This window comes from Melanotaenia boesemani, chromosome 16 (genome assembly GCF_017639745.1).
Source record: "Melanotaenia boesemani isolate fMelBoe1 chromosome 16, fMelBoe1.pri, whole genome shotgun sequence".
NCBI classification, from domain to species: domain Eukaryota; kingdom Metazoa; phylum Chordata; class Actinopteri; order Atheriniformes; family Melanotaeniidae; genus Melanotaenia; species Melanotaenia boesemani.
Window position 1 is genome coordinate 7,354,413 of NC_055697.1, and position 26,486 is coordinate 7,380,898.

At 40.0% G+C, this 26,486-nt stretch overlaps 1 protein-coding gene across 2 annotated transcripts in view; it reads left to right on the plus strand.

Annotated features, from left to right (window-relative positions):
* The window catches only part of LOC121655501 (inositol polyphosphate-5-phosphatase A), a 161,901-nt gene that overhangs the window by 75,088 nt on the left and 60,327 nt on the right, over positions 1 to 26,486 (plus strand). For both annotated transcript variants that reach the window (XM_042010199.1, XM_042010198.1), the window contains exons 5-6: positions 18,136 to 18,199; positions 20,667 to 20,770. In XM_042010199.1, coding sequence (XP_041866133.1) covers positions 18,136 to 18,199; positions 20,667 to 20,770 — 168 coding nt within the window. The remainder of the gene's footprint in view (positions 1 to 18,135; positions 18,200 to 20,666; positions 20,771 to 26,486) is intronic.

A 26,486-nucleotide genomic window follows, 5' to 3' on the forward strand; every position in this document is an offset into this window, starting at 1 on the left:
TTAATGGTATAAATCTTAGATGCTTAATTCTGGGGCCTCATTTATAAAAGTGCATAGCAAAGCAGACAACAGGTGGCATACGTAGGGAAAAAAGGAATTGCGGCACCTAAAAACTTTCAGATTTATAAAAGTGCACGCACACACGTCTCATGCCGTTTATAAATCAGAATCAACTCTAACGTTGGTGCACGTGAGGAAGCGCCTTACCCTGCCCTTATGGTGGCTATGAAAGGTCAGGTGAACGTCTATAATAAATATTCATATCATTTCCATGATGGCTCTGGAGGGGAAAAGCAGGAAGAAGCAGATATTTTCGGAATGTAAGACAGAGATCCTGATGGACCACGTTGAAAAACGTAAATAGGTTTTATTTAGTGGGCACGGCGTGGGCATGACCAGTGTTAGAAATGCAGATTAGTGGCAGCAGGGGGCAGATGCTGCCAACGCCGTGTCAGAATGCAAGACGCCAGAGGCGTTGGATGGTGCGGCTGGATATCTCAGTCGGCAGGGCATCCGTCGAAAATGCGGGGGATCAAAGTTGGAATCCCACAGAGGTGAATCGCTGTGGAGAAAAGTGTCTGCTAAATTACTGATGCCGGTAATTTAGTCCTTTGTTTAAATTTATACAATAAATATGTACAGATACATTTGAGATTGGTACCAGCTTATTTATTGTTAAATAATATATACACTCAGAGGAAGTCCTGCAGGTGCAGAATGACACAATCACCGCTATTAACGAGGTGGCCAAGGAGATGTGGGAAATAAAGACCGTCTGGACAAAAATTAGGACAACAGTAAAAAAAGCATTGAGTAAGAATAAATAATTAAAAGGAAATCCATCTCCTATGTGTTTCATTAGCGTTGCATCACTTCTAGAGCTCCAGCCTCCAGGCTGCGTCCTGCTCTGCTGGAATAAATGACTGAAGCTACTTTTCACATTTTATTTTACTGACTGGTACATGCTGGCAGCAGACTGTCCACCTTATTTAGCTGGATCAAGCGGCACCTTAGCCGCTTTAGCCGGCTAACAGCGCGCATTAGCTTTAGCCCGCCTACTTCTGTTAGCTGGTTAGCTACTGTTGCTCGGGGTTAGCTCGGTTAGCTCTTAGCTACAGGCAGCTTGAAGTTTGATGGTTGTCAGTCATCCACCCCCACATTCACAGTCCCCCTCTCAGCTCGACCGCTTTGCCCATTTTTGGATTTTCCAAGACTAACGACATGCGTGACGCTACCAAGATGGTCAGAGTTTCCGTAGAGGTTGGAAAATTCTCCCCCCAAGTTTGGTTTTTATAAATTCTAAAGTTGACTATAATTGGCGTATGCCATTTTTTGTTCCTACGCCAGCTTTATAAATGAGGCCCCTGGTCTTTGAGGCCACTGTCCTGCAGGCTTTCTGTGTTTCTGTTTCAACACACCTGGTTCAAATGAAATGGATCCAGGTTATCAACAGCTTGTTGACAATCTGATCGATGACCCTTTAATTTGAATCAAGTGTATTGAAGCAAGGAAACATCTAAACCATGGTCAGGACCAGATTTGGACATCAGACATTTTCCACGATTGCATGAAGTAAACTGCCACATCAGTTACTGCCTTATCCAAGTCTGATCCCTAAAAGGAAGTGCCGGTTGTTCTTCTGTTCTGAAAGATATTTTGACTCTGGCTGGTTTTGGGGTTATTTTCATGTTCCACAGGGTATTTGTAACTGAACTAAAGCCTCAGTGATGATGAAACAGCGATGGAAAAGAATCTGATCATCTCAATCTTGAAATTCCTTTTAATGTTTTGTCTTTTTATTCAGATCTGTTAGACTTGCTGTTGTGATTGCTGTTAGCCTTCCCAGACTGTGGCAGTGATATGTTGCTGCAGTTGTGCATCATTCTTGATGCCATGTTTTTTGACCATAGCTGACAGTGAGGGTTATGCTTGCCCTTGAGCCAGTCTACTTCCAGCATTTTCTAAAACAGCCTCCAGCTGCAGACTGACACAAAGGGGGACTGTTTGTGTTGTCCTTAATTGATTGCAATACCCACACCTGGATGTCTGGAGGTGGAAGCCATCTTGACGATGAAGGCTAAACAAAACAACAACCTCTCCACTCTCTCAGCTGACTACCCATGACGGATATCAAAATGCCTCCAATACACGTAATGGACTTGGCAAGGCCTGAGGGTAGCTGGGCTCAGGCCTTCTCCTCCACTCTGTCATCCAATCACCTTATTCTAATGCTGTTGCATTGTTTAGTCAACCAGCCGTCCATTTACATCAACCCATAACCACACAGCCACACCGCAAGAGCACTTAATAGAATTAGCAGGTATTGTGCAGCACATTTTAAACACATAGACCTTTTTAAACACGCACACTCAGTCACTCCACCTCCCACCTCGGACTCATGATCCCCCGGCTTGTTGTCAGAGTAATGGCATCACAAGCTCCACATGCAGCGGCTGGCTCTCCTCTTTAACTGTCATTACTCTATACTCTGCCCACTGTGGGGGCTTTACTCTGCTCTTTAAATGTGCAGCCAATATTGTTGTCATGTTTATGTTATGTACAACATATTAATAGCTCATAAAGCACATTTGTTGCATTATTAAATCATTTTTTACTTGCTCTTTATTAGCAAATAGGAAGCCCAAAGCTCTCAAGTGAAACAGCCGGTTAATTATAGGGCTCATAATTTCCTAATCTGATTTTGGGGAATGTTTGCCAGTCTGTTCAGCTAGTCAGCTTATAAATAGACAAACAAAAATGAAAACAGCCACATGGCCAGGAATTTGCAGTCATATGCCCTCTTTTGCCCTTGGCTGACTGCATTATGTTCCTTTTCAAAACCTCAACACTCCAGTGCCATCTTTTCATACAAATTATTCTCATATGCTTCCCCCCCCTTATGATCAACAGAGGGCAGTTTCATATCAAATAACCCCCCAAGCTTTTCTTAAGACCTCATTTTGTAATGATATTAAATATTGCATGTGTTAGCTTATTTGGAATGACTCATCCGAGGGGGGGTCAGAGGAAATGAACAATCCCTTTGTCCCCTACAGCCACAACCCTCTGTAAAACTATAACCTATAAAATGAGCCGTACACATTCAGTCAGAGGGTGTGTCCCGCTCGGCGTAATGACGAGGGCCTCTCTCCTTGTCCCCGTTCCTTGGCCAATTGATTTTTGTTAGGAAAATTAATGCAGTTGCTGTAAGGTTCAGCAGGTCAGAGGTAGACGGGCTTCATCAGATGAGGGGCGGTGTTAGGCAAACGGAAAAACAACAGGGCCAACAGAATCTGCCTGATGAAACTTACCGTGCATTCATTTGAGGGCGGATCATGCAGTCGCTTATGATGTATAGTCTCATACACAAACTAAAATGTACATTACGATTGTCCAAGGAAACTGATTTATTTACTACGCTCGCTCACTCAGATGTTTGTTTGCTTTGTTGGCCTTATTTTATGCCATATGCGATTTTTGTTGTTTTTACAGCAGTTTGAGAGCAAAGATTCATTTAAACTTAATGAGGGTTCAAACCTCTGTCTGACCTCCAGAACATATCCAAGTGGTGTCTTATAAAGGTATAAAGCAAAACATAACCATATTTCAGTCAATAATATCTCCCAAGTGGGAACTAATCTAACACAAGGGTGCCCCAGTCAGAAGGGTCCCTGCACTAGTTAACGCCACAATGGCACCCTGTGTGCACCGTGCTGTAGCTAATTACCAACTCATTAAAGAGCTCTCTAATTAGATTGGATGTTATGCTCTTTCAGTTAAATCCGAGCTCTTAATTTTAACAGCTTAATTACATTTCTGAAGAAAAAAAAGAAAACACTTTTCAAAGCTGTCCTTGGCCAAGTGGAAATGAGGCAATTCTCAGAATGCTGCAGAGATCTGAATGTTGTCCTCTTGGTTTATTGAGTCTGTAGATTTGAGAATTAGGAGCATAAAGTTTTCGGAATGAGTTATTAGCAATGCATGTTTAATTGTACATGTGATTTGATTGCCTGCTTCCAGCTAATATAGAAATATTCTCGCCTTTTATCTGCAGAACTTTTGGGTCGAAATGAAGTAGTCCACTTTTTTAAATATTAACATTTTTCTGTGTTTGTAACTGTAGTTGTTTTGGGTTGATTTAATATAGTATTAACAGCCAAGAGTGGTTTCACCCAAGAAAGGGCAAACACATTGTTTAACAGGAAAACATTCATTTAATAATAAAATACCCCCTTTTTTAAGACAAGGGTCCTGGCATTCCACACTGGTTGTGTAGTGACTGAGGCTGTCAAAGATAATGCTGACAGGTGGTAGAAATGATTTATTCTTCAGATATGCAGGGGCGGGTCTAGACAAGTTTTGATGGGGGGCCAGGTGGGGGTGCTGACCAGGAAAGGTCTTGATTTTGTGTGATATCGAACTGATTTATTAAAACTAGAGTGATCATCTAATGTAAAGAAGTGAAGAATTGAAAAGAAGTGAGTATTGGCTCTTTCTGTTAATACAGCGAAAACAGGCATATTTTAGCTAAAGTCGCAAATGGTGATTAATCATTAATAATTAATTTGTAAGCTGTGATTAATCTGATGAAAATTTTTAATCATATGACAGCCCTAGTAGGGACATAATTTGCCCCACAGAACAAACCGCACCACTCCATGATGCTGCCACTACCATACTTTTCTATTACTTTACTATTTACTAGTGTTTTTTTATTTTTTATTTTTATTTTTTTTATTATTATTATTATTATTATTACTACATGTCCCAGCAAATGATTGTTGCATTAGTTTAAAGGAGCCTAAACATCCACTTTAAATGTAAACATTCTTGATATTGATTGTAAAATATAGTCAGTCCTTTTTTCAACAATCAAATTTGAATGAATTTGAAATAAACATGCAGTTATTTGAATGTAGTGATGCTTATTACCAGGATTTGTATCGTTTGAAAAACACACCAGCAATCAGTGCAGGACCATAAGGTAAACTCGTTCTAACAGCCTGGTTTATCAGTCTGCTCAACCTGTGGTCTGAAGCAATGAAGTGGATTTTTTTCATTCAAACAGGGTACTGATGTTCAAAGTTTGCCTACGTTTGAGCAGATGTTTGACCTGTGGGGGAAAATGACAACCTTGATAGCTAGTATCCTGAGCTTTAGACTGAAACCCCTGCAACACTGCAAGTGCATGGCCCCCTTCTGCTGTGTATACACCAGACCATCTGTAATGGCAATGATGAGGACTGCAGCACTGAACAGCCAGTGAAATTTGCATGTGTAAGGATAGCCCTGTGTTAAGCCAAGAGTCCTCTTTGCATCTTGCAAGCACTTGTGTGAGAGATGTAAACTAATTTCTGGAAACTGTATTTATGGATTATGGCAGTTTCAGACCACCACAACACTCGCTTTTCAAGCTACCACGTTGTTAGCCTGTTTGGTTCTTTGTTTATTTAACTCCTCTATCACAATGCACTACAGACTTTTTAAATACATTTTTTAAGAAAAAAGCCAAGAGTGGGGTTTTCCACAGCTATTGGTGATTACAGAATTCCTGTAGAAGTTCATAGACTTCTCATGTATGAACATGCAAAGTGGAAATAAGGTGCAAGTGTTTATGTGCATATTTAAAATTTTGTTTAGTCATTTAAAAATAAGTCCTTAGAAAAAAATATGGAAAGTTTTACAAATTATGATGAAAATGAGTTAAAGGCCATCCCTAAATACAGGTCTGGTACCTCTAAAACTTAGTATGTACTCTGCAAGAACTAAAATCTTTGTTCTTCGTTCGTAAGAGCAGGAATGAAACTTCTGCCTGGATGATGTGTTGAGAACAAGCTGCAAGAAATCCCAAACCAGAACTGGTTAACGACATTCAGTTCTCACCACCTGGAGAGCAGTAAAAAAGTTCTCTGTTCTTGCAGACTCAAGCGTTAAAGTAAATGAATGCCACACACTAAGAAAACACAGCAGTTTATTAGAGTTTCTGGGGTTAAAAATGAAACAATTGACATCACATTTAAATCTACATTTCCAGCTGTAGAAAAGACTTGTTGAAGCCAGAAAAACATAAATTTTATTGTATCAAAATAGTTCATTTAGCCTTTTCTTGTGTGTTCAGATGTCCTTGACTCAGTCCCAGTAAAATTTGGATGGTTTTTTTGGGGGGAAAGATGTTAACTTTCAGAAAAGATCAAAATTAAACATTTAGGTATTGAATATGGCTCTTGAATATTTGTTCATACTTTGGGTTTGTAGAGACATTTTAAGACAGTTAAACTAAAACAGGCAGAAATTTACAATTACCAAAGTTTAATTAATGACATTATGTTTTTTGCTTATTCCTACGTAATTCTGATGGTTTCTGCATAACCCCAAAAATCACTCAAACATAAAAGATGCATTTTACATGCATATTATGCCCTGTGTCCACATGATACACAATACAGTACCACCTGGTCATCTGTGGAGCCCTCAAAGGGGCGGCCTGGGAGACTTGCCACAGAGCTGCATGGGCCCCTTCCAAATCCTCTTTTCTTCCCACATTTCTGTGGGTGTGATATTTACAGGAGAGCAGACGTGGGTTTGCTGCCACTCTGGGTCCTGGCACTGGACCTCTGCTTCACTCTTTTAAAGCTCTCTTTTAAGTAGGGTAGCGGGAAAGGCCGGATGCTACGATTGTACGGATAAAAAGAAACATCTGCGCGAGATAAGTCCTCTTTTTTTTATTTATTATTATAATAATACAATAAGAGTTTTAAAAAAGGCATGACATAATTTCTTGTTATCTAAGAAGCTGAGGCTGCATTTACATTTGCTTTTTATGCAGCGTCCATGTGCTCTTAGGGGCGATGCACTGGAGTATAACTAAGCTAGCATGGAGGATATCCAACCATTTAAATCAAGCCTCTGGGAATTTTACATAACACATCATTGGAGAGCATTGGTTTTTACATAAAGACAAAGAAGGCCACAAAGAGGCACCGGACGGGCGTATTAGTCTGAGACAAGCCGCTGCGTGTGTTTCTGCAGACTCTAAAGCTTCACGGTCCTGTGGTCACTGTTGTGCACCCAGAACGCCTCTGCTCATACCAGACAGCACGCAGACAGAAAGCTGCTTATTTTTTTTATACATCCCAGAGGGGGGAAAAATGATTTTTCTGAACACAACCTCAAAACTGATGGGGTGACTGCTCGGCCTGAGCTTCAGATAAGCACTCTAAAAAATCTCTGCGTTGGTGGAGAAGCCGTCGGCCGCCATCGATCGTCGCCACGAAAGCTGTCATATTTTATAGATGTTTCATGGGATGGCTCATGATCTAGACGATGTTGCCCTCATTTAAGAAGAGTTGTGTTCTTGCTAAGGGAGGAGGAAGAGCTCTTGATGCAGAGAAATGGGAACCTTCTTGATAAGTTCTTCTCACATGTGACAAAGTAAAGCCACTAAGAAGCAACAAACTAATATATTTCATTATGTGGCCCTGCTATAGAGCTGTTTCTCACTGGGCAGCCAAGGATACTATTTGTCATTACAAGGCCACACGAGCGAGCCACAGGCAGCGTGGGACGGAGGCAGTCTCAAGCTGACCGATTACTTTTGAAGCTGACATCACAGCTCTGACGGCTAACCCGTCGTCTTCAGGGAGAGTTTTGCCCTCAAATGATTATTTTACCTCAAAAAGGTGCCACCAGATCTTGACTTGTCTGTCCCAGAAAAATGCCGCACAAAGACATTAATTACAGGCAAGTAAACAAGTGGCGCATTTGACCAGTAAACTTCTCCAACTCCTTTATTTAACTCCAGTGATCAGTTAAAATGATATTGCTTCTAGTCTCCCTACAGCCCGTATGAGCCTAATTTAATCAGTTCTTTCACAAATGAGGCCGCATGAATAGGCACATTATTGAATCAGATAAAAATATAGATTGATGAACAGCCCATGACAACATTAGCAGCCTTTCTGAAATGCAGGGGATAAAAAAGAAAAACAGAAAAGGAAAAAAAAAAAAAAAAATCAATGAGCTCAAGGACCTGTCATTTCCATCGGCCTCCTCCCCTAATGGGAATGCTTTTATAGACGGGGAATTACAAGTTGAAATATTCTTTTTGATTATTGGACATCCATAGCCAAATATGATTTACATTAATGAGCATAAGTATATTAAAGACTTTGTATCCCCCGACATCTGAAACGATTGAATAATGGCTCTGGCAACCAAGCAGTGGCAGAGAAAATAGAGAGGAGGTAATGTCACTTTAATTACTAATGGATGCCTCAATTGTTCAGACTTTGATTTTCTATCTTTAGGAACAATCCAATAAGGCAAATATTCATCATCCTCATATCCCCCTTTTAAAATGATGGTTTTTTTTCAAGCCAAGACAGCATCGTTATTTAAAGAAAGTGACTATTTATGCAGGCCTCCGAGATCAACGGGTCATTTGAAGATTGCTTTCAGAAGGGTCTTTTCCTGTGAAGAAGGAAGAAAGCTCTTTTCATGCCCAATTGCTGATGTCTGATACACTTAGTGTTGAGAAGTTGACCTTGTTAGCAGGCACAGGCATTGGAAATTTTTTCCTTAGAACTATAATTGTCTCTCATATAGCTCTTTACTGTTTGTCAATGAATGAATGTTTAATCCTGGTTTAGTAGCTGTGCATGCATCTTAATTTAATTGTGGACTGCAGCAGTTTGACCTGAGCTTTATTAAAGTCATAAAGTTACAGAACAATCTTATTAAAGCATTGTCTTAATCATGAGGTCGACTGACCCAAGAGGGGCTCTGCTAGCTTTGTTAAACTTATCTAATCAACAGCAGCAATTCACCAATCTGTGGTCTGTGACATTGTTCTTTAATCATATTTAAGCATATTCTGTTATGACTCTAATAAAACACCAGATTTTATGATATGCATATAAGGTCTTGGTCACTGAATACAATTAATGGATATCATGTTGTTTTCTTGCTTTCTTTCTTTTTATTTTAAATGTTTTATGCATATCTGCATTTCTTTTTTCATGGCAAGTCGCATTCCAGGTGTGAAAACAGATATGAGACAAATCTAATCAGAAAAGTCATCCCAGCTGCTAGAAGACATGCAAACCCTGCATGCGTATCAGCATTACTGAACCTAAAAGGTTTGGTTTTATTTACAATTTACCACATACAAGCTGAGTTTCCATCCACTGATTTGAAAGCAAATGTGTAAAAAAATGCTGCATTGAAAATAGAGTGAATGAATTAAATTGTGTAGAGTTGTCAGCAGTTGGAGGTGTAGGTTACGTTCCACATGGGGTGTACAAAACCTTAAAGAGTAGACAAACAAAACCGTTCATTTGGCTGTAAAGGAGAAAAAATGGAGACAAATCTGCAGGATGTTTGCTAGCATTGGTCATGGAGGCAGAACAGCTGTGACCAGTCATGTGATTAACATGACTTCACTGATGTGGGTTTCTATCTCCTTGACTGTGCTGCAATTCTCTTTTTTTTATTTCTAAAACCATCTCAGAAGTCAACAGTCACGTTCTTTGGAAAAAAATGATTGCTACTATGGATGGAAATTAATGTTGTACATTGCATGCGCTTATGGAAATGATGCCATAGCAAATATCTAAACTGGGTAAAAGAAAATATTAGGTTGTGACTTTTATGTATGTGGTAGAGCACTATTACTGTCACTTGATTATTTTGCCCTTTTGCATTGATTTTAGATCAGATCAGATAAACCCTCTGATGGGTGAATTATTAAAAAACAGTCACCATGTTATTATAATTTTTTACATACAATATTTTACTTCTACAGATATGTACAGTGATGTTTTACTTATTTTTTATTACAAAGTATATATATATATATATATATATATATATATATATGTTTAGAGAGTACTCTGTGTATTTGGTTAAAAGCACAAAGTTGGAGGACAATAAGACTCTGCATTGTGAAAAACTATAGATCCAAGTTAAAGCAGCACAGATTGAAATTTTCTGGCTTTTATCCCCCATATGGAGCCCTAACACTTCCCATAATGCAACTGAAAAGTGCCTTACTGCTGCATCTTTCCAACTCCAAATTTGATCTCAGTGGATATCCCAGATGACATGTTCAGCTTTGTAAACACCACATGCAAAACTGTTTACACTAAACCCTCAGAAATAAAATAATCTAAAGTGACATAATTCACAAATAATAAACAAGTGACACTTTGTTGAACTTCTCCTTGTTTGTTAGTTTGTTAGCTTGCAAGCCTGCAAGTTTATACACAAGGTGCACGAGTGTCAACTTACAAGCAAAGTGCCCTCCCCATACCTCCATTTAATTCATTTTAACCATGAGTTTATGAACACCATGCTACCATGCAATAGATGACTTTGCCCAGCCTCATTAAGAGGCCAACAGTGGCACCGGCCCCACAGGTGTAATCCCATTTACTTTGATCCTGTTTTTATGGCCTCGTTAAAAGCTGCTGAAGTAGCAACGTGGTATTAGTAAATATGCAGCTGGAATAAGTATGAACATCAATCATTCTCTCCAGTGGACAGGACACGGCTACCTTTCTGGAAATTACAGGGCAGGAACGATTCTTTGCAATGAATTGAGACTTTTTTTTTTCCATTAATTGGTACAAGAGTTTGGTGCAGCATGGATTACATTAGAATTTGCAGCACCACTTTTCATTCTTATTGCTTTATCAGACGACATTTATTCAAACCACTCTCTCTGAACACAAACAAGGTGCTATTACTGTATGTATTGAACATTTTAACAAAGTTATCAAACTCCTCTATCACAATTATACTGAAGAGGCCAATGATGTGGTCTAGTGGAAAAAACAGCAGCATTATATAGAAGGTTTTTTAAACTCGGAGTCATATCATGTACACACGTATTCACTTTTTCTTTTTTTCTCCCTTGAATGTCATTGCTGTGATGGTTTTATTGCTTTAGACCCCTCTGCTGGGCAGGTTAGAGGAGCGACTGCACGACTGATGAGCGTGGCAGGAAATTGGCAGATGGAAGCATCCATTTCACCGCTAATTAGGGGGTCCAGAAGCCCGCCGACTGACAGGGTTCAACTGGGCAATGTAGTGCCTGCCAGCTCCCATCCCGTGCGCTTTATAAAACGCTCTTTAATTCCCCGGCACAATATCATTAACTTTGTAAGTGGATGAACACAATGGACAAGCAATTTAATTAACTTCTACCATTGAATGTTGGAGGGGAGACTAAATGAAATTAATGCACAATATTTCCCAGGGAGGCAGCCAACCTTGGGAGTGGGTCTGGATTGTTGGCAGGTCAGGCGCTGCCGTGGGTTTGGCCAATTATGCCTTGTTTAGACCCATCCATAATATTTTCCTCAAAAGAAAATAAAATCAGTGGTTTTGAGATCAATCATGAGCGTGTGTCGCTCTGCATTCTGGGAGATTTTAGAATAATGGAGTGAAAGCCCGGAAACACTCTGCCAAAAGCCTTGAAAGTCAACAAAGCTAAAATACAGGTATCATAACTGATCCGTGCAGCGGTGGGGATTTACTTGAAATAGACAATCAATAAATGGCTCAATAGAGTTTGGGTTTGGGAAATGAGACCAGACTGAAATATCTTTACAATTGAATTGCTATGAAATTTCATATACAAGCCCTCGTAGGTCAGAGGATGAGTCGTGTATGGTGGCTGAGAGAGCTCAGTGCACTGCAGTTAAGTAAACGCAGACTAAATGAGTAAGTAAAAAAACAGAAAAGGTCGATATGATGGCACATGCACTCTAAATCCATTTTCATAAGTTTAATTAATTAATTAGTTTAATTTATCCTGAAAAAAATATTTTCTTTTGTGCTATTTGCATTTTTTGTTAGCCAAGTTGCCAGATCGGCTCATTATGTCTTTATTTCTTTATATATTTTACATTTATGTGTTTATTTCTGTTTTTGTTAATATATGGAAATATTTCTGTTTTTGGTCTGTTGCCATAAAACTACGGCACTTTATCTTATTGACGACAAATAGTTTGATAAATACATTATTTTTAACTCAATATGTTTTAGATATTGATGATTAAAATAATAATAATCCCTCTGAATATTTATTTCTGCTAAAACATAATTCAACTAAAACTAATATAAAAGGAAAAAAATCTCAAATTCTAAATTAATTCAGAGAAAACGTTGTTGGCAGTAACTGCTAAAAACCTTTCTCTCATTTTTGCATCAGCCTGCAACAACAAAAAGCAACGAATAAAATAAAAACCATTCACACACAGTTAAACCTTCCTTGTTAATCAGTCAAGGGATCTAATTGAGATAGTTTAACTAAATCTACTTTTACTTCAGTAGATTAGCAAATTATTTTTCCTTTTTGTTGTTGGCTTATTAAATTATGGATCAGATGGCTTGTCTTTCTGGCTTAATGTTTAATTAGGTCATATGATTTTGTGCCTCATTTTTTTACAACCCAGTCGCTTGTTTTCGGCTTATTTTCATAGATCCTGTTGCTTTGTTTTTCTTGCAGGATCCGATAACACCAGCTGTGAGTGTTTGCAGCACCAGTTCTCAAATTGATGATGATGTCCTGTAAATTCTCTGTATCTCGACAATGAGATTTGTCATAAATTCAAGTTTTAAATATACATATTTATTTATTTTAATGTAGAATTTCTTTTTTTTTTTTTTCCTGGTTTGTGATCTGCTGTGTTTTTCCTCCAGAAACACCAGCTAGCTGATGTTTGTGAAATATTTTAATATACATTCATGAACTTCTATCATCAAAAAAGTGATCCAATGCTCATCCTGCTTCCCCATGTAAACCCATATTCTATCAAGGTTTGAACATGATCTCCCTCATGTTAACATATTGGAAGTCTCCTATTAGAAGTGTCCCCTACCTAAAGTTGCCCCCACCCCCAAAAAAGCGCACACACCCCAGAGACAAGGGTCGTTTCAGGACTTGACGGATGGCTCCAATACTCGGGCTGCTTTCAAATCACAGGAAGTGACAGAGGAAGTTTTAATGAGAGTTTTGTCTGTGTATCCAGTCAGGCCTTCCAGGCAGCTGATGAATAATAGACACTGGGGCTCAATACTCTGAATACTCAATCAACGGCACTGGGAGGGGGGCCTTGGCAAACACATATGGCAGGCCAGGGTGGCTGGTGGGCTCAGGAAGGACAGAAAATACTAAAGCTTCTTCATCTGTATCTCTGGGCTGAGAAAAAAGAAAAAGCTAGGCGTCTCTATTGATGCTGCTCACTTTTGTGCCGGGGGGGTTTCTCGCTGTGGATAACAAACAGGCTGTTTGTGCATTATTGGAGATTTGTGTTGAAAGGCCGCCGTCAAGGTGCTCTTTTAGACCCAGATCCTGCATATCAATGGGTCCCTTGGTGGGACATGGAGGGCTGATCCTGTGGATTCCTTGCTGTGCTCTTGTCACACTTTTCCCACTTTGATTGTAAAGATGCTTAAATCTTTAGTGACTAATGAGGGCATTATATGGCTATTAGTCTGATCTTATCAGGGCTTCCTTCTCTTGGCTGCTTTGACGAAGCATGTGTGTCTGATGGATTGCGACACCGCTTGTTCATGACAGCATATCTGATTGACCTTTCTGATAAGACTGTGTGTACATTTGTGAGTTGTTTTTCTGCCGTTATGTTTCTGTGTAGGTTTATGTTGGAGCGTGGCATTACTCGCGATTTGACGGATAGAGAGGCTCACGGGAATTCCGAGCAATGATATAAACTGGAAAACAGCCTATTTTATCTCTGCTGTCCAAAAGAAAGCCACAGAAAACCCAGAGAGGATGTTGTTAGAGGGCCCACACACACGGACAGGAGCAGCAAGCTGTATTCCAAGTATTCATTAAAGGAAGTGGAGGGGAATGTGGCTGTGGAGGTGGAGATACTGAAATAGTTGAGGATGCAATGAGAAGTTGGAGCCATCATTTTAACATCTAACCTGTTTACAACCTCTTTCACCATCAATCTGTTGTTATTTTCCCAGACTGGAGTTTTTCTATTTTCTAATTTTTATCATTAGTTCGGAAACTTTTTAAATGTAGGACTGTTTGGACCAGAAATATTAAACTAAGGAGACATTCATTTTCCTTCTGTGATGATGCATCCTAACATTTTTATCAATCAATTAATTAACATTTATTTACAATACCAGTCAAAAGTTTGGACACGCTTTCTTATTAAATCAAATGGGAAAGTGTTATAGTGTATATAACGCTTTACAACATCAAAAAGTGCTTTAACTTAAAGATAAAACAGTAATGAAAATATCAAACACGTAAATCAGAAATATGTAATAGCAAGTAGCAACAAATAAAAATCTGGTGTTAATGTCACAGTGGTACTAGGAATTAAAATCCAATTAGAAAAATAAATGTTTTGTCTACAATTTTTTATGTAGCTAGAGAAATTTAGTAACCTTTATAAAGGGCAAATCAAATTGATCTGTCTGCATATAAAGATAAAATCTGCACAAATGGGACAAATTAATGTGTAAAAATCTAATCTAAGTCAGTTTAGACTTCGATTAGAATACAATTTGCTTGCAAATTTGGAAATCAAAGTTAAAGCTGCAAGTTTAATAAAAGAAAAAGGGCTGTTTGATGTCATTTTGTCTTATAATTGCTTCTGTTCAGTTTTTGGCTACAGTTGTGGTTCAGTCTTGTAATAATTCAATTGTTTGCATCAATATTAAATAATAAAAACATTTCATTAAATAAATAACAGTAATTAATATAAAATATATAAATGTTTGCATGTGGTTTTACTTTGAGGTTTTCTAGTAAAGTATTACTGGGTGAAAAGAGGTGTACACTCAATCTGTCAGTCAGCTCTAATATGGACATATGATGTTTCTATCAGTTTGATCTGACTGGTTTTAAACAGGTGAGCATAGATAATTATGAAAATTATGCAGCCACAGTTTAATTGTTAAGTGTGACGGAGCTAAATACGAATCAGTTCAGCAAGGTCTGAACTCTTTTCCTGCCTTTAACACGCTATCCTGCCATCTGCTGCCGCTGCGTCCTTATTCTAGCTAATCATGTTGATGTCTTGTATTTTCAGACTTAGAAAATTGTTCTCACAGACATGAAGATTGAATTTGTCCAGATTTTATATGCAAACACCGTAAACTTGATTTGCAAGGTTATTTTTTTACAAATACAAATATGGTAGTAGTCCCCATCCCAGGGCCATAAAATGATCGACTTCAGGTAAGATAGTAACTTCTGTTGCTGCAGTAATAATTAAATTGAACAGTGCTGTATTTAAAGCCTCTTCGGGTGCATGTTCTCATGGCTACGCTTCACAAACCCATAAGGATGTCCTGAGGACTGCAGAACATTACCCTCTGAAGTTGCACACTGACACTGCAGTGTGTATGTGTCAGCCCTCCTGGGACTGACCACTTTCCCTTTAGCACAGATTGGAGGTGAGACCTTCGAAGAAAAATTATTACTTTTATGTTTGCTTTATGGCTCATTTTTCACATTAAACTTGGAAAAATCCATGCAGGGGTCAGAGAATTCTTGCTTCTCTTCCTCGGCCGGGACTCATCTTTGCAGCCCTCGGTATTGATAAAGCATTCAGCAGAGCAAAGTATGCAGGCTATGTACTGCACCTCTCAAGTCTCTATTTTCCAGCAACCAGTCTATTGGGACTTGTTCAGCCTGTATCTGCTGGGGGTTTTTTAAATGTCAACTACACACACACTCACACACACATGCACGCGCCGAGCGAGCACAGCCGCCGGTTGTGTCAGCATGCCCTTATCTGTGAGTGGCGGGACAATATGACTCGTGATAAGAGATAGCATTGCCCGAACGAGTCATAAAACCCCAGCTTTTATGGCTCGGTTATTGTCTTTCTGTCTACAATTACAGTGATTACTCATTTCCCCCTTACCTACCCCGCGGCCCTCACGGCGCACTTAATAGACTGCATTTTACTAATGGAAAATTAAGTAGCCGCTGTGGCAGAGGGGTTTATAAATATGTAAAATATACTTTTAATTATTTCAAGTGAATCTGGCAGCTAATCAATAAAGAGGGACGTGACAAACATACGTTTGACACAGGCCATTGTAAAACCACTGGTTAAAGATAAGCACAGCTTGTCAGCGCAGCCCAGCCCTAATGAATATTTTGAGCCTGTCATGTAAAGAGACAAATGGATTAATTGCGCCCTGCTAATATAATAGCTTCTTCATGAAGAGTGCAGGAGGGAGGCAGAGGAGAGGGAGAGGTGAGGCTCTGAAGCCTCGTGTCAGATGAATATTTATTAGGGTTGAGGGTTAAGTAGATTTTTTGCGATTACACGGGTAGCCACTTAGGCATGGCTGTTTATCATTTATTTGATAACCGATTCATGAGGATTTGTTTGATGATATTGATTATATTATTTTTAGTAGTTTAGCTGAAGGTCTACAGAGGATTCCCTGTTAAGAAAATACTGTGGTTATTTAAGATTTTTATTTATTTGGTTAAAAGAATATTATAGTTTTTTTTCTGTGAATGTTCTTTATTATTTGAATTTTTGTACATCTTTAGAAAAAAAATAGAAACATTGCCTATTTCTTTAATTAAAAAATGTTTTATTTCTAATTATGATTTTATTGAGATGGTTAAAAATCACCGAACAGAAGACGTTGGAACCAGTGAATCTGGTTTGAATGTGAAATTCCAGATTTAATCCATTAATCACATGAAAAGTGTATTCATCTCATGTAGAGCTTTGACTTAGCAGAAAAATTGCAGACTGCAATTTAATTTGTTATTGAAAGAAATATGTCCTGCGTATCTCCAATAATATTTCAAAGTGGTCATTTTTACTTCACTACCCTCTGAAATATTCACATAAACAGCTGCAGTTAGTACAGTGACTCCCTTTTTGACGAATAGCACCGTTTTCCCTCCCCAGCCCTGTTTTTTTTATTTATCTCAACTGCTGTTGGCACTTTAAGGTGAAAGACAACATAAAGAGAAATGAGCACAAATAAATGTAGGGGGGCCTTCCTGGAACCCGTCCTCTCCATATGGGGAAGCTGTGACCTTGAGTCCTGCATTCGCCCAACGCCGTCCCCTCTCACGTGCAACACCCCCCCTTCGTCAGAGTGGGAGAAGGAGCAACGAAGGGGAGGGTAGCTCTGCAGGAGGTGGTGGGGGGTCACCAGCCGCAGCTCTCATCAATTAAATGTGCGACAGTGTTTTCTGTCGGCTGAACTTATATGTCAAGGAGATGGGCAGGACCTCATGTTTGTGCTTTTGACAAATCAGCAAATGTTTAATCTCAAGATGTGCCGGCACTCATAAATAATGCAGAGGCCGGGTCCAAACACTCTCCCGGCACATCGGACAGGAGAGGCCTTGGTAGGAAGGCTAAGGAAAAGATGAAATCCTCCATTTTTCCCTTTTTATTTACATCCCTGCATCACTTTCTGCACCTGAGCTTTAGGTTTGCTTCTATCCTCCTTTTCTTTTGTTGTTCGCTCCGCTCTTTACAGGAAAAGTTCCTCTCCATCGTCTACGTTACTCTTTTAGGAGAGAACAGTGACTGAGAATTATCCTGAGCCAAAGGTCTGCTATCTCAAAGACACAGAGGATTGAGCCTGAGCTTTGCCTCCATTTGCCCTAAATGTAAAGAGGCCAACAGAAAGCAGTGTAGCGGACTGTGAACCGCATCAAATCCCCCTCTGCACCACTCTCACTTCTTCCCACAGACTTTGATTGGCTTGTCCACCGACTGGGAAAGTTTTCTGATTGTTTGCAGGGAAAATTAAGATTTTAAGCCTATTGAAGTCGATCTTTGCTCATTGAAAAGTCCATCTGAATGTGTCCTTTGAAAGCTTAAATTGTTGACTCGTCACATTAGAGGACTCCAGAAAAAGGGCTGAGTGTACAGTACCGAGAGCACGCTGCACCTGTTGTTGTGTAGCTGATGGTGTGTAGTGTTTGTAGAGTGTGCTGTGGAGTGTCTAAAAGAGCCCGACTATGTGCTGAGGCCAGTTTATAAGTCACGCCAGGTCAGTTGTTTGAAAGCTTCAGAAGCTGTTTTGGAAAACTTGTGCTTGTGGGTGTTCTGCCTTCGTGGAAAATGTCACTAAAACCTATTTTTCTTCTTACAGGCTCTTGGAAGTTTCTACTTTATCCACGAGTCTTTGAAAAACATCCACCAGTTTGATTTCAAAGGTGAGACCCCCCCCCCATCCCTTCCAGCACACAGACCATCACCGCCATTGTAAAATTAGATCCTGACATTTTGCCTGCCTCATTCCCCTCCTGCATGTCAAACACACACACACAACCATTTGGAGGCTATTCCTACTTCCATCAAAACCAGTGAGCTAAGATTGGTTCTGGAGATAATGTAAAGGCAGCAGGAGAGAATGGTAATGTTTATTAATATTAGGAGTTAATTCATATGATTTCGGGCCTACAGTAATGGTGTGCGGCAGGTTATTGGACAGTTACAGCTGTCTCATCAGCCTGCGGTGTCAGGGGGCCCCGGGGTCCGGCGACCGTGCTAATTAAAGAAAGGATATAGATGTGGAGCAGCCTCGTTTCCTATTAGACAGCTACTCAGCAATAGCAGCAGTTGAAGGACAGGACGAAGGCAAGGTGAGGGGTCGAGAGGGAAGATGACCGCTCTATACACACACACACACACACACACACATACATATTTCTGGAAAAATCTTAATCCAGCTCTCATTTCTTTAGATTAGCTTCTGCTTTGCAAGTTTTCAGTCCAGTCCTTCTATCCGATCGTTCAGAAGAATCTGTGCTTTGATAATATAAGTTGCTCTATAAATCATTAAGCATCATAAAAGGGTCCCAGATCAATAAAATGAACCAGTATTGTGTCGACACAGAACAGAAAACTTAGCAAAGTTTGTTCCATTATTTGTTCCATTTCCTTAGTTGAATCTCTGAAAAACACCAGCACAGTTTGACAGACATAAAAATGTATGTTGTGCCAACAATAAGATTCCCAAAGAGCTATCAGCTGAAAACCTGGTAGATCTCAACATGATGTACAGGACAACAGAAGAAGTGTAAGGTCTAAAAAGCTTGATGAACAGTATCTGAAAAAATTAAAAATAAAAAAATGCAGCAAAAACCTGGCACAGGACCTGTGAGATGCATCTACTGTTGGCTAAAGCCTCATTAGAAATGGTCTCCATGAAGGATTTCTCTGAAGAAACTGTTTGTAAGAAGGTAAATGGGGAGAAAAGGCAGAGGTATGCTAAGTTTACATGATGTATGTTAAAATAACATCATGTAATTATGATCCTTGGAGAAGCTATTATTTCACATTCTCCATTATAAAGATCATTAACCCAGTAAAATAAGTAAGAATTAAAATGTGCATTTTATAGAGTGCTACTCATACAGTTACAGATAACACATGACTGCACACCTGATTGGATTTTTTTTTTTTGCTTTTATTGACTGACGGTGGCCAAACTTCTCCACAACAAGCTGCCGCAGACAGTGTGTTTTTACTAAAGGTTTTTCTGAATGGTACTTCACTGCCATCTTTACTAACTATTCTTGTAGTACGCGTTGTGGAATTGCCATTAGTTCTTTGTTTAACGTATTGGCTCAGTTATGAAAGTGCTAGACCTTGTAATATTTCTTAAATCAAGCAGCAGACTATAAAGTGTCTAAGCTCTTCAAAGCTCAGTAAATTGTATCACAGTGATGACGAGATGATGATGAGAAAGGTTTGTTATCCAGGATCTATAGAGCTTAGAAATGACACGGAACTGGACTGAAAATCAGCAGCAACAGGTGTGATGGAGTGATGAACCCTCTCCACAGGTCGTGTTGTGATCATTTTAACAGACACCAGAATAATAATCAGCCACCATCCAGAGATTAACTTAGGAGAGTCCTTTAAGAAGCCTGGAGAACTATTCCTGAGGATTACATGTAAAAAAATACAAGAAAACTTCTCTACGAAGGTTTAGACGACATCTCTGGAGCTACATCTCTGTTTGCACCTACGTCTTGTTATCTTGGAACTACACAAAGACATAAGAGGTGGCAACTCAAGACTTTTGCGCAGTTCTGTACTTTATAAAAACGGTTTAAAACTGGTGCACAAACGACTTCACTCACTTTGCACTTTGCTGATCTTTTCACATCATTGTTTTTTTTCACAGCACATCTTTTCAGCACCTTGAAACTAAAACAGCTAAACTGAATTCAAACATTTTTTCTTTACTTATTGTTAGATTTTTGAGCTATTTTAGGATCTTATAAATCTAAAATGAAGACAGAAAAAGTGCTGATACGGTTGTGTTGGTGCATCTCATCTGCTCTTTCTAAGCTTAGTGGCTTCTAAATTAAAAGTTAAAACATAAAACATGCTGGGAAAAGCTACGCGAAATGATCGCTGTAGAGGATAAACATGTTTACCAGAGCAGACAAAACACGTCTGCTGCAGCGTTTTACCTCTCATGGTCCCTCTCCGGCTGCTGCGCCTCATTCTGACCAGCAGGTGGTGCAGTTGTCTGAGAAGAGCCACGGTCACTTGAGCTGTCAGTGCAATTAGAAGATTCAGACTCCAAGAATGAACTCTGCTTTGTTCTCCACTTCCTCCCCTTCTCTTTCTCGCTTTCTTTCTGTCTATCTTCCATTTCCTCTTTAGCCAAGAAATTTAAGAAGGTGGTGGGAAAGGAGACCTGCTCAGAGACACTAGAAAGCACACCCACACTGGAGAAGGAGAAGTTTCCACAGGACTACTTTCCTGAGGTGGGTGAAGTTAACACACTTCTAAACTCTAAATTACACATTTAAAAAAAATGGACTCTTACATGTCTTTTTTTTTTTATTTATTTTTACAATCACATTTACTTTTCTCGCTGACGCATGCTTGATCTGAAGACAAATCAGCCCAAAAGATTTGAATCACGAAAGTGAAAGTCCTCGTTGTGCGTCTCCCCCCCCCCTCCCATGTCCTCTGCTCACTCTGCTGTGTTCAGCTTCCTGGTTTCACGGCGGCGTGCCATCAGACGGGGGAAGCTGAGCGCCGAGCGTAGCCGCGCTGATATAGTAATAAAGAGCACGACCGCCCGTGTGTCATCCCCGCACTCCCCACTCATCTGTCAACCATGCTCCGACGGCCGCCTTCGCAAATATATGCAAAACAGATGGATACGGCCCCTTCACAGGCTTTCCCCCCACCAGTTTCCTCCTCCTCCCCAGGACATCTTCCACACAAACAGCCTAAGATTTCCCAACTCTCCCATCCCTATAGATGATCTAAAACCAATTACACTGATTAAAACGATTTGCAGCGAAGCATTGTTCTGCGTTTAACAGGAACATCAGGAGAAAAAAAACACAACAAGGCTGGCATGGCGTGCTGCGAGAAGGATGAGGGGGGTGATGGAGGGAGGAAGGAGGTGTGCACGGGGCAGAGCGGATGAGAAAAAGTTTTGCCTGGTGATATATGCCTCTTTCCCGGCCGGGGTATGAATCTGGGATGATGCTCCAGAGAGCAGCACTCCAGATAATGTTAGCCCATTTAAAAAGAGCAGATTTGTGTAGTCTATCAGGGTCGCAGAGTATTTTTTTTCCCTTCCTCCCTCCCTCCCTCCTCCATAGTGAGAAATTGGTTGTTATCATAGATCACAGATACTGCTCAAACCTCTTATGAAAGATGAATTAATTTCACTAATGCTTTAATGCAAAGCTCTCATGAGGGAGGCAGACTGGTGATAACCCCTGCCTCGTCCCCGCTTCCTCCGCTCGTGATTTATACCCTCTTTTAGTAGATGAAACCGCCTAGATTTGCCATCCATCTGCAGCTTTGAGGAAATACTATTACTCGGGGATCTTGGACCGGACAAGATGTCACACAGGAGTCTGAAACCGGTGGCTTTGCTTGGTTCTGGGAGGAGCTCAGCCGGCCAAAAGGTCTCCGCTCATGAAGACATGGTGGGAAACAAAATGGTATTCTGTGGGAATGCTAAAGTAATTTCTGTGATTAGTTAAAGCAAAAATGGCCGACCCTCTCCCAGAAACCACCGTGATCCTACCGTTGATCCAAATATGTAGAAAAGTTTGTTCGACTTAAATAAAAACAGCTACTGAAGTCACATTCACACATGTTTCTCCTCCTGGTTTGATTCTGATTTAGGCGATGAGATTTCCATGTGCTAAACATGAGTTCTTTCCATAACCCTGCATTGACTTATGGTTGGAAGTGAAGCAGGGGGAAGAAGCAAGGATGTTAATTGAAATGCTGAATAAGAGGGAAGTGGACAAAATCTTTTGAAAGGTCGCAGTGATGGATTTGGCTGCTTGTCGTTCCCTGTTGTTCCGTCAATCTCTCCACCTTCCCAGAGGGAATTAATATATTAATATTTATTTGTTTGGCACGGGGTTTCGTGCCTCCAAAAAGCCTATTGCATCATAAGGATTTGTCATTGCCTAATATAAATAAAGTATACGACCTGGACCTTAATGCGCCCTTGGTATTGATTGTTTTACACAAGCACAGGAACAAAAAAACAAAAAGACAAGCTGTTTGTGTTTGTTGTTTGGCACCATGAACGTGTGCATAAAAGCATTGACTTTTCATACCCTTTTACCCCCCCCCCCCCCCAATTCACTATAGTAAGCTCCGTAACGGCGTTGCGATTACTCTCAAGTTGTGCCCTCGATGAAAGTTAAATTCCTCCGTGTTTTTTTTCTGGTCTGATTTAACAGCACACGTGATTCATAGAAGCACTGCGTGCGTTAAGGAGATGAAGTCATTTAAACTGGCATTGCTTGTAAAATGCTCTTTGCATCTATCACCAGACAAGACACCTGTGACACAGATGCTGTTCGCCGTGACAACCGTGATCCATGAGACTGCAAGGAGCTCATAAAGGGGAGGCTAATGTTGAGATGAAAGCAAAATGAAGGCTTTTTTTGTTTTTTTGGGTTGCATGTAAAGCACCCGCTGCAGGACAGACGTCCCTTTGGTTGTGGGCTCATATAAACCCAGTGTTATTTGCGCCCTAGCCCCCCCCCCAACCCCCCGTCACCTCTTACTCTGCAGATGATGGGATAAAGATAAATGCAACTGTCTGCTGAAGCTCAAATCAATCAGTGTTTGTGTGTGTCACTTATTACTCACATTTTGTCAAAGGGGCTTCCCCCCCTTCCTTCTCCCTCTACATGTCCTGCACTTTTCTACTCCCCCCCTTTCTTTTTTTCCTGAGTATCATACTGCCATAATATTATTTATGGGGGTCGAACTTTGAGCTGAAATATTCGAAAGGTCAAGCTGGATGGAGCGAGAAACAGTAGCGAGAGGGTGTTTTTAGGTTTGTGTGTCAGATCTGGCATTTTATAAGGCTGGGATTACACCCCCCCACCCCCCCCACCCCATTTGGTCAAATTAGTCAAATTTTATGCTGTAGTGTGAAGTAAAGCGTGTTTGTTTGAAATATCTTTCTTATAGCTCTCTCTTCGATCACCCTGTGTCTTAGCATGTGTCGCGGTCAGTCCTCATATTGCCCAACATCCATGGACATGCCCCCCCCTTCTCCTCTGCAACCACCGTCCATCACTGTCATGGGCAGAGACGCTGTCGGTGACCTGTGGAGGTTCAGCCAATGTCACCCTGAGCCTTACCCCCGTGATGAAATTCTGATTTTCCTCTAAATCCATACTCATTCAGAGTTCTAGAAAAGTAGTTTGTATTTGACTTTTTTTGAGTGAACTCTTAAATTCAAGCAGTTTTGCATCTCTAAGGGAGGGTTATGATGATGATGATGTCTCAGCAGGAGATTAAATGAGGGTGGACAGTTTCTGTGTCATCATCCCAGCTCCCATATCAGCCGTAGCAAGCAAATCATGATGTCATCATGTCAGCCAGCAGAGCGGGACGCTTTTCTTCTCCGATTCTGTGATTAATCGTTTGAGGTAATCGTCTTAACCGAACTCCTGTCACAAAACCAAACGACTTCAGATGGAGTGAAATTAATGCCAGGAGATGTGTTTTTTGCATTTTTTTTTCACACATACGGCTTAGTGTGTTTACCCTGCGTGTGTGTTTATGAGCACGCTGTGAACAGAGGGGTCAATCAGTCATTTGTGGAGGAAATGGGGTAATCTGGGGCCAGGTGTCAAGAAAGTGATGGATTTTAATGCTGTGATTGTAGTTAATGGCTCTTTAAATTAAATCGAGATTAAACGTCTCTGGCGGCAGTCAGATCTCATATGGGTACTGAGCAAGTCCACCCCCCCAACAAACTCTGACTCTTCATCTTGTCCCTCCTCATCCTCTCATACTCCTTTCAGACTTTCTTCTCTGCTCTTTTCCATGCTACAAACTCCGAGAACATGTGGTACATTTAGACTGATTAACAAACTCATTTACTGTCTGCTTTGCTTGTGTTTGTCTTTGTATCACATCCACCTTCTGCGTGTAAGCTCAGTCTGTTTTTCATGCAGTGTGACACTCATATCTAATTCCATTTGCTTCTTTCAAAATCACAATATTGGGCCAGCGAGTTATAATTGGGCCCATACATCCTGCTGAGGCAGTATGGATTAATTCAAGTATGCTAATGTAATTCAATTTGATACAGTTAATCTTGTACTAATGCAGATTGAAGGATGTGAGGCGCAATCAAATACCTCTTAGACCTTTAATTTGCATCTGAGTTTTTTAAATGAAATTAGTCAATTTGTAATTATGTGACCTGGCCCATAATTAGTTTATTTATCACTGCAGTTAACTCCCCATTAGGAGAATCAGAGGGAGATAGACAGAAAAAGAAAGAGGTTTTGGGAAAGACTTATTTATTTTATTCAGAATGAGAACACTCACAGCATCAATTTGTCTCTCATTTAATAACCAACTTCATGGTGGATCATGTGCTGGTTGGAGAGCGATCATGTGTTGTATGATCATGTGCTGTTTGAGAAAGATGCAGCTGTTTAATCTGATCTCAGCAGGAAGAGCCAATCAACCCAGGATCAGACCAGGTGAGCTTGACGGGTTGCATGTTTGGCTGGCTCTCTTTAGACAAGCAGGTAGTCACTGAGTTGGTCCAGCGACGCAAACACAACAAATACTGATAATGTGACTTATTCATTCGTCCACCAAATCACAAGATCTGATGATCGTTGCTGCTCGTTTTTCTGTTCAGAAGGGTTAAGGTGGAAGCGGTGGAGAGGTTGAATCCTGTTCAGTTTTCTTTCACATTAAAATAATCAGTTTTTAGGTTGTCAGATATTTTATGCAGCAGCGAGTCTAGAAAATGTTTGATTGGGAGGGACAGAGGCACAGACTATGAAAAGAGTGGCACATGTAAAACCCTGAAAAAGACAAATCTAGATTTTAGAAAAATAACTGTTTATAACAGTTATTTATGAAAGTATCAGTCTCAAGTTGCCTCATGTCAATTGTGTTTTTTTTTTCAATAATTGTTGAAATTCCTTATTGATACCAGGCAGCTTTTAGCCCTGTCAGAAGTTTTATCAGCCTTCATTCATGCATACCAGCCCAGTTAACTTGACAAAGACAAATATTATTACCCATGTAAATGCACAACAAGCATTTTTTTCCACTGTAGCTTCCTGATTGTAGTAGCGCTAGCAGTGTCACGTTTCCTTGGCCAGCATATCATAATATTCCATATTAATTTCACTTTAATGCATGTTTATTTTTAACATAATAAAAGACACTTTATGCCCTCTGCTGTATTTTATGCACCTGGCAACAGAAGAACGTGTTTTCTAAGTACATCATGTACTACGTTCACTAATAGCTGGACATCTAAGGTTTACCCAAAGTCAGTTTACACTTGATATTTGTTAGAATTCAGTTGTCTGTAGTTGGAGTGGCACCTGGGGGGGCTCAGACAGATTTTATGGTTGGCTTGTGCCCCACCATGCCACCACTTTACCCCCACCCTTGCCTTCACAGTTTATTTGAGAAGAGTTAGGACAAGGACTGGAGTTGTTTCAAATATATATTTAAAAAAAAAAAGCTTCAAAGTCATATCACCAGTTTGATCTTTGTTTGCAATCAGCTTCATGAATTTTAAGCAACCCAATTTTTTCTTTCTTTCTTTTTTTTTTTTTTTTTGCTGCTTGTACCTGTATTTTATGTTTCTGATGTCGAACATGTTTGTTTTGTTTCAGTGTGAAATGCAAACTGTTCTTCTCTGCATTTCATTTCAATATTAGGCATATAAATTACAGGTTTGTTCCTGATACAATTTTATACCAGTTCTGTGGACAGTGATCCGAAGTTTGCAGTTATCAGACATTTTGCCACAATAAGATTTCAGTTGAATTTCTTTGAGGATCCAGGGATCAATACGAGACGATATTATTCCCTGATTTACCAAAATCACTTCTGTTTATTCAATCAAATATTTCAAATATATGTGATTTCATTTCTGAGCTCTATCAGAGATTCAAATGGAAAACAATCTTTGGACAAAAGTACACTGCACTA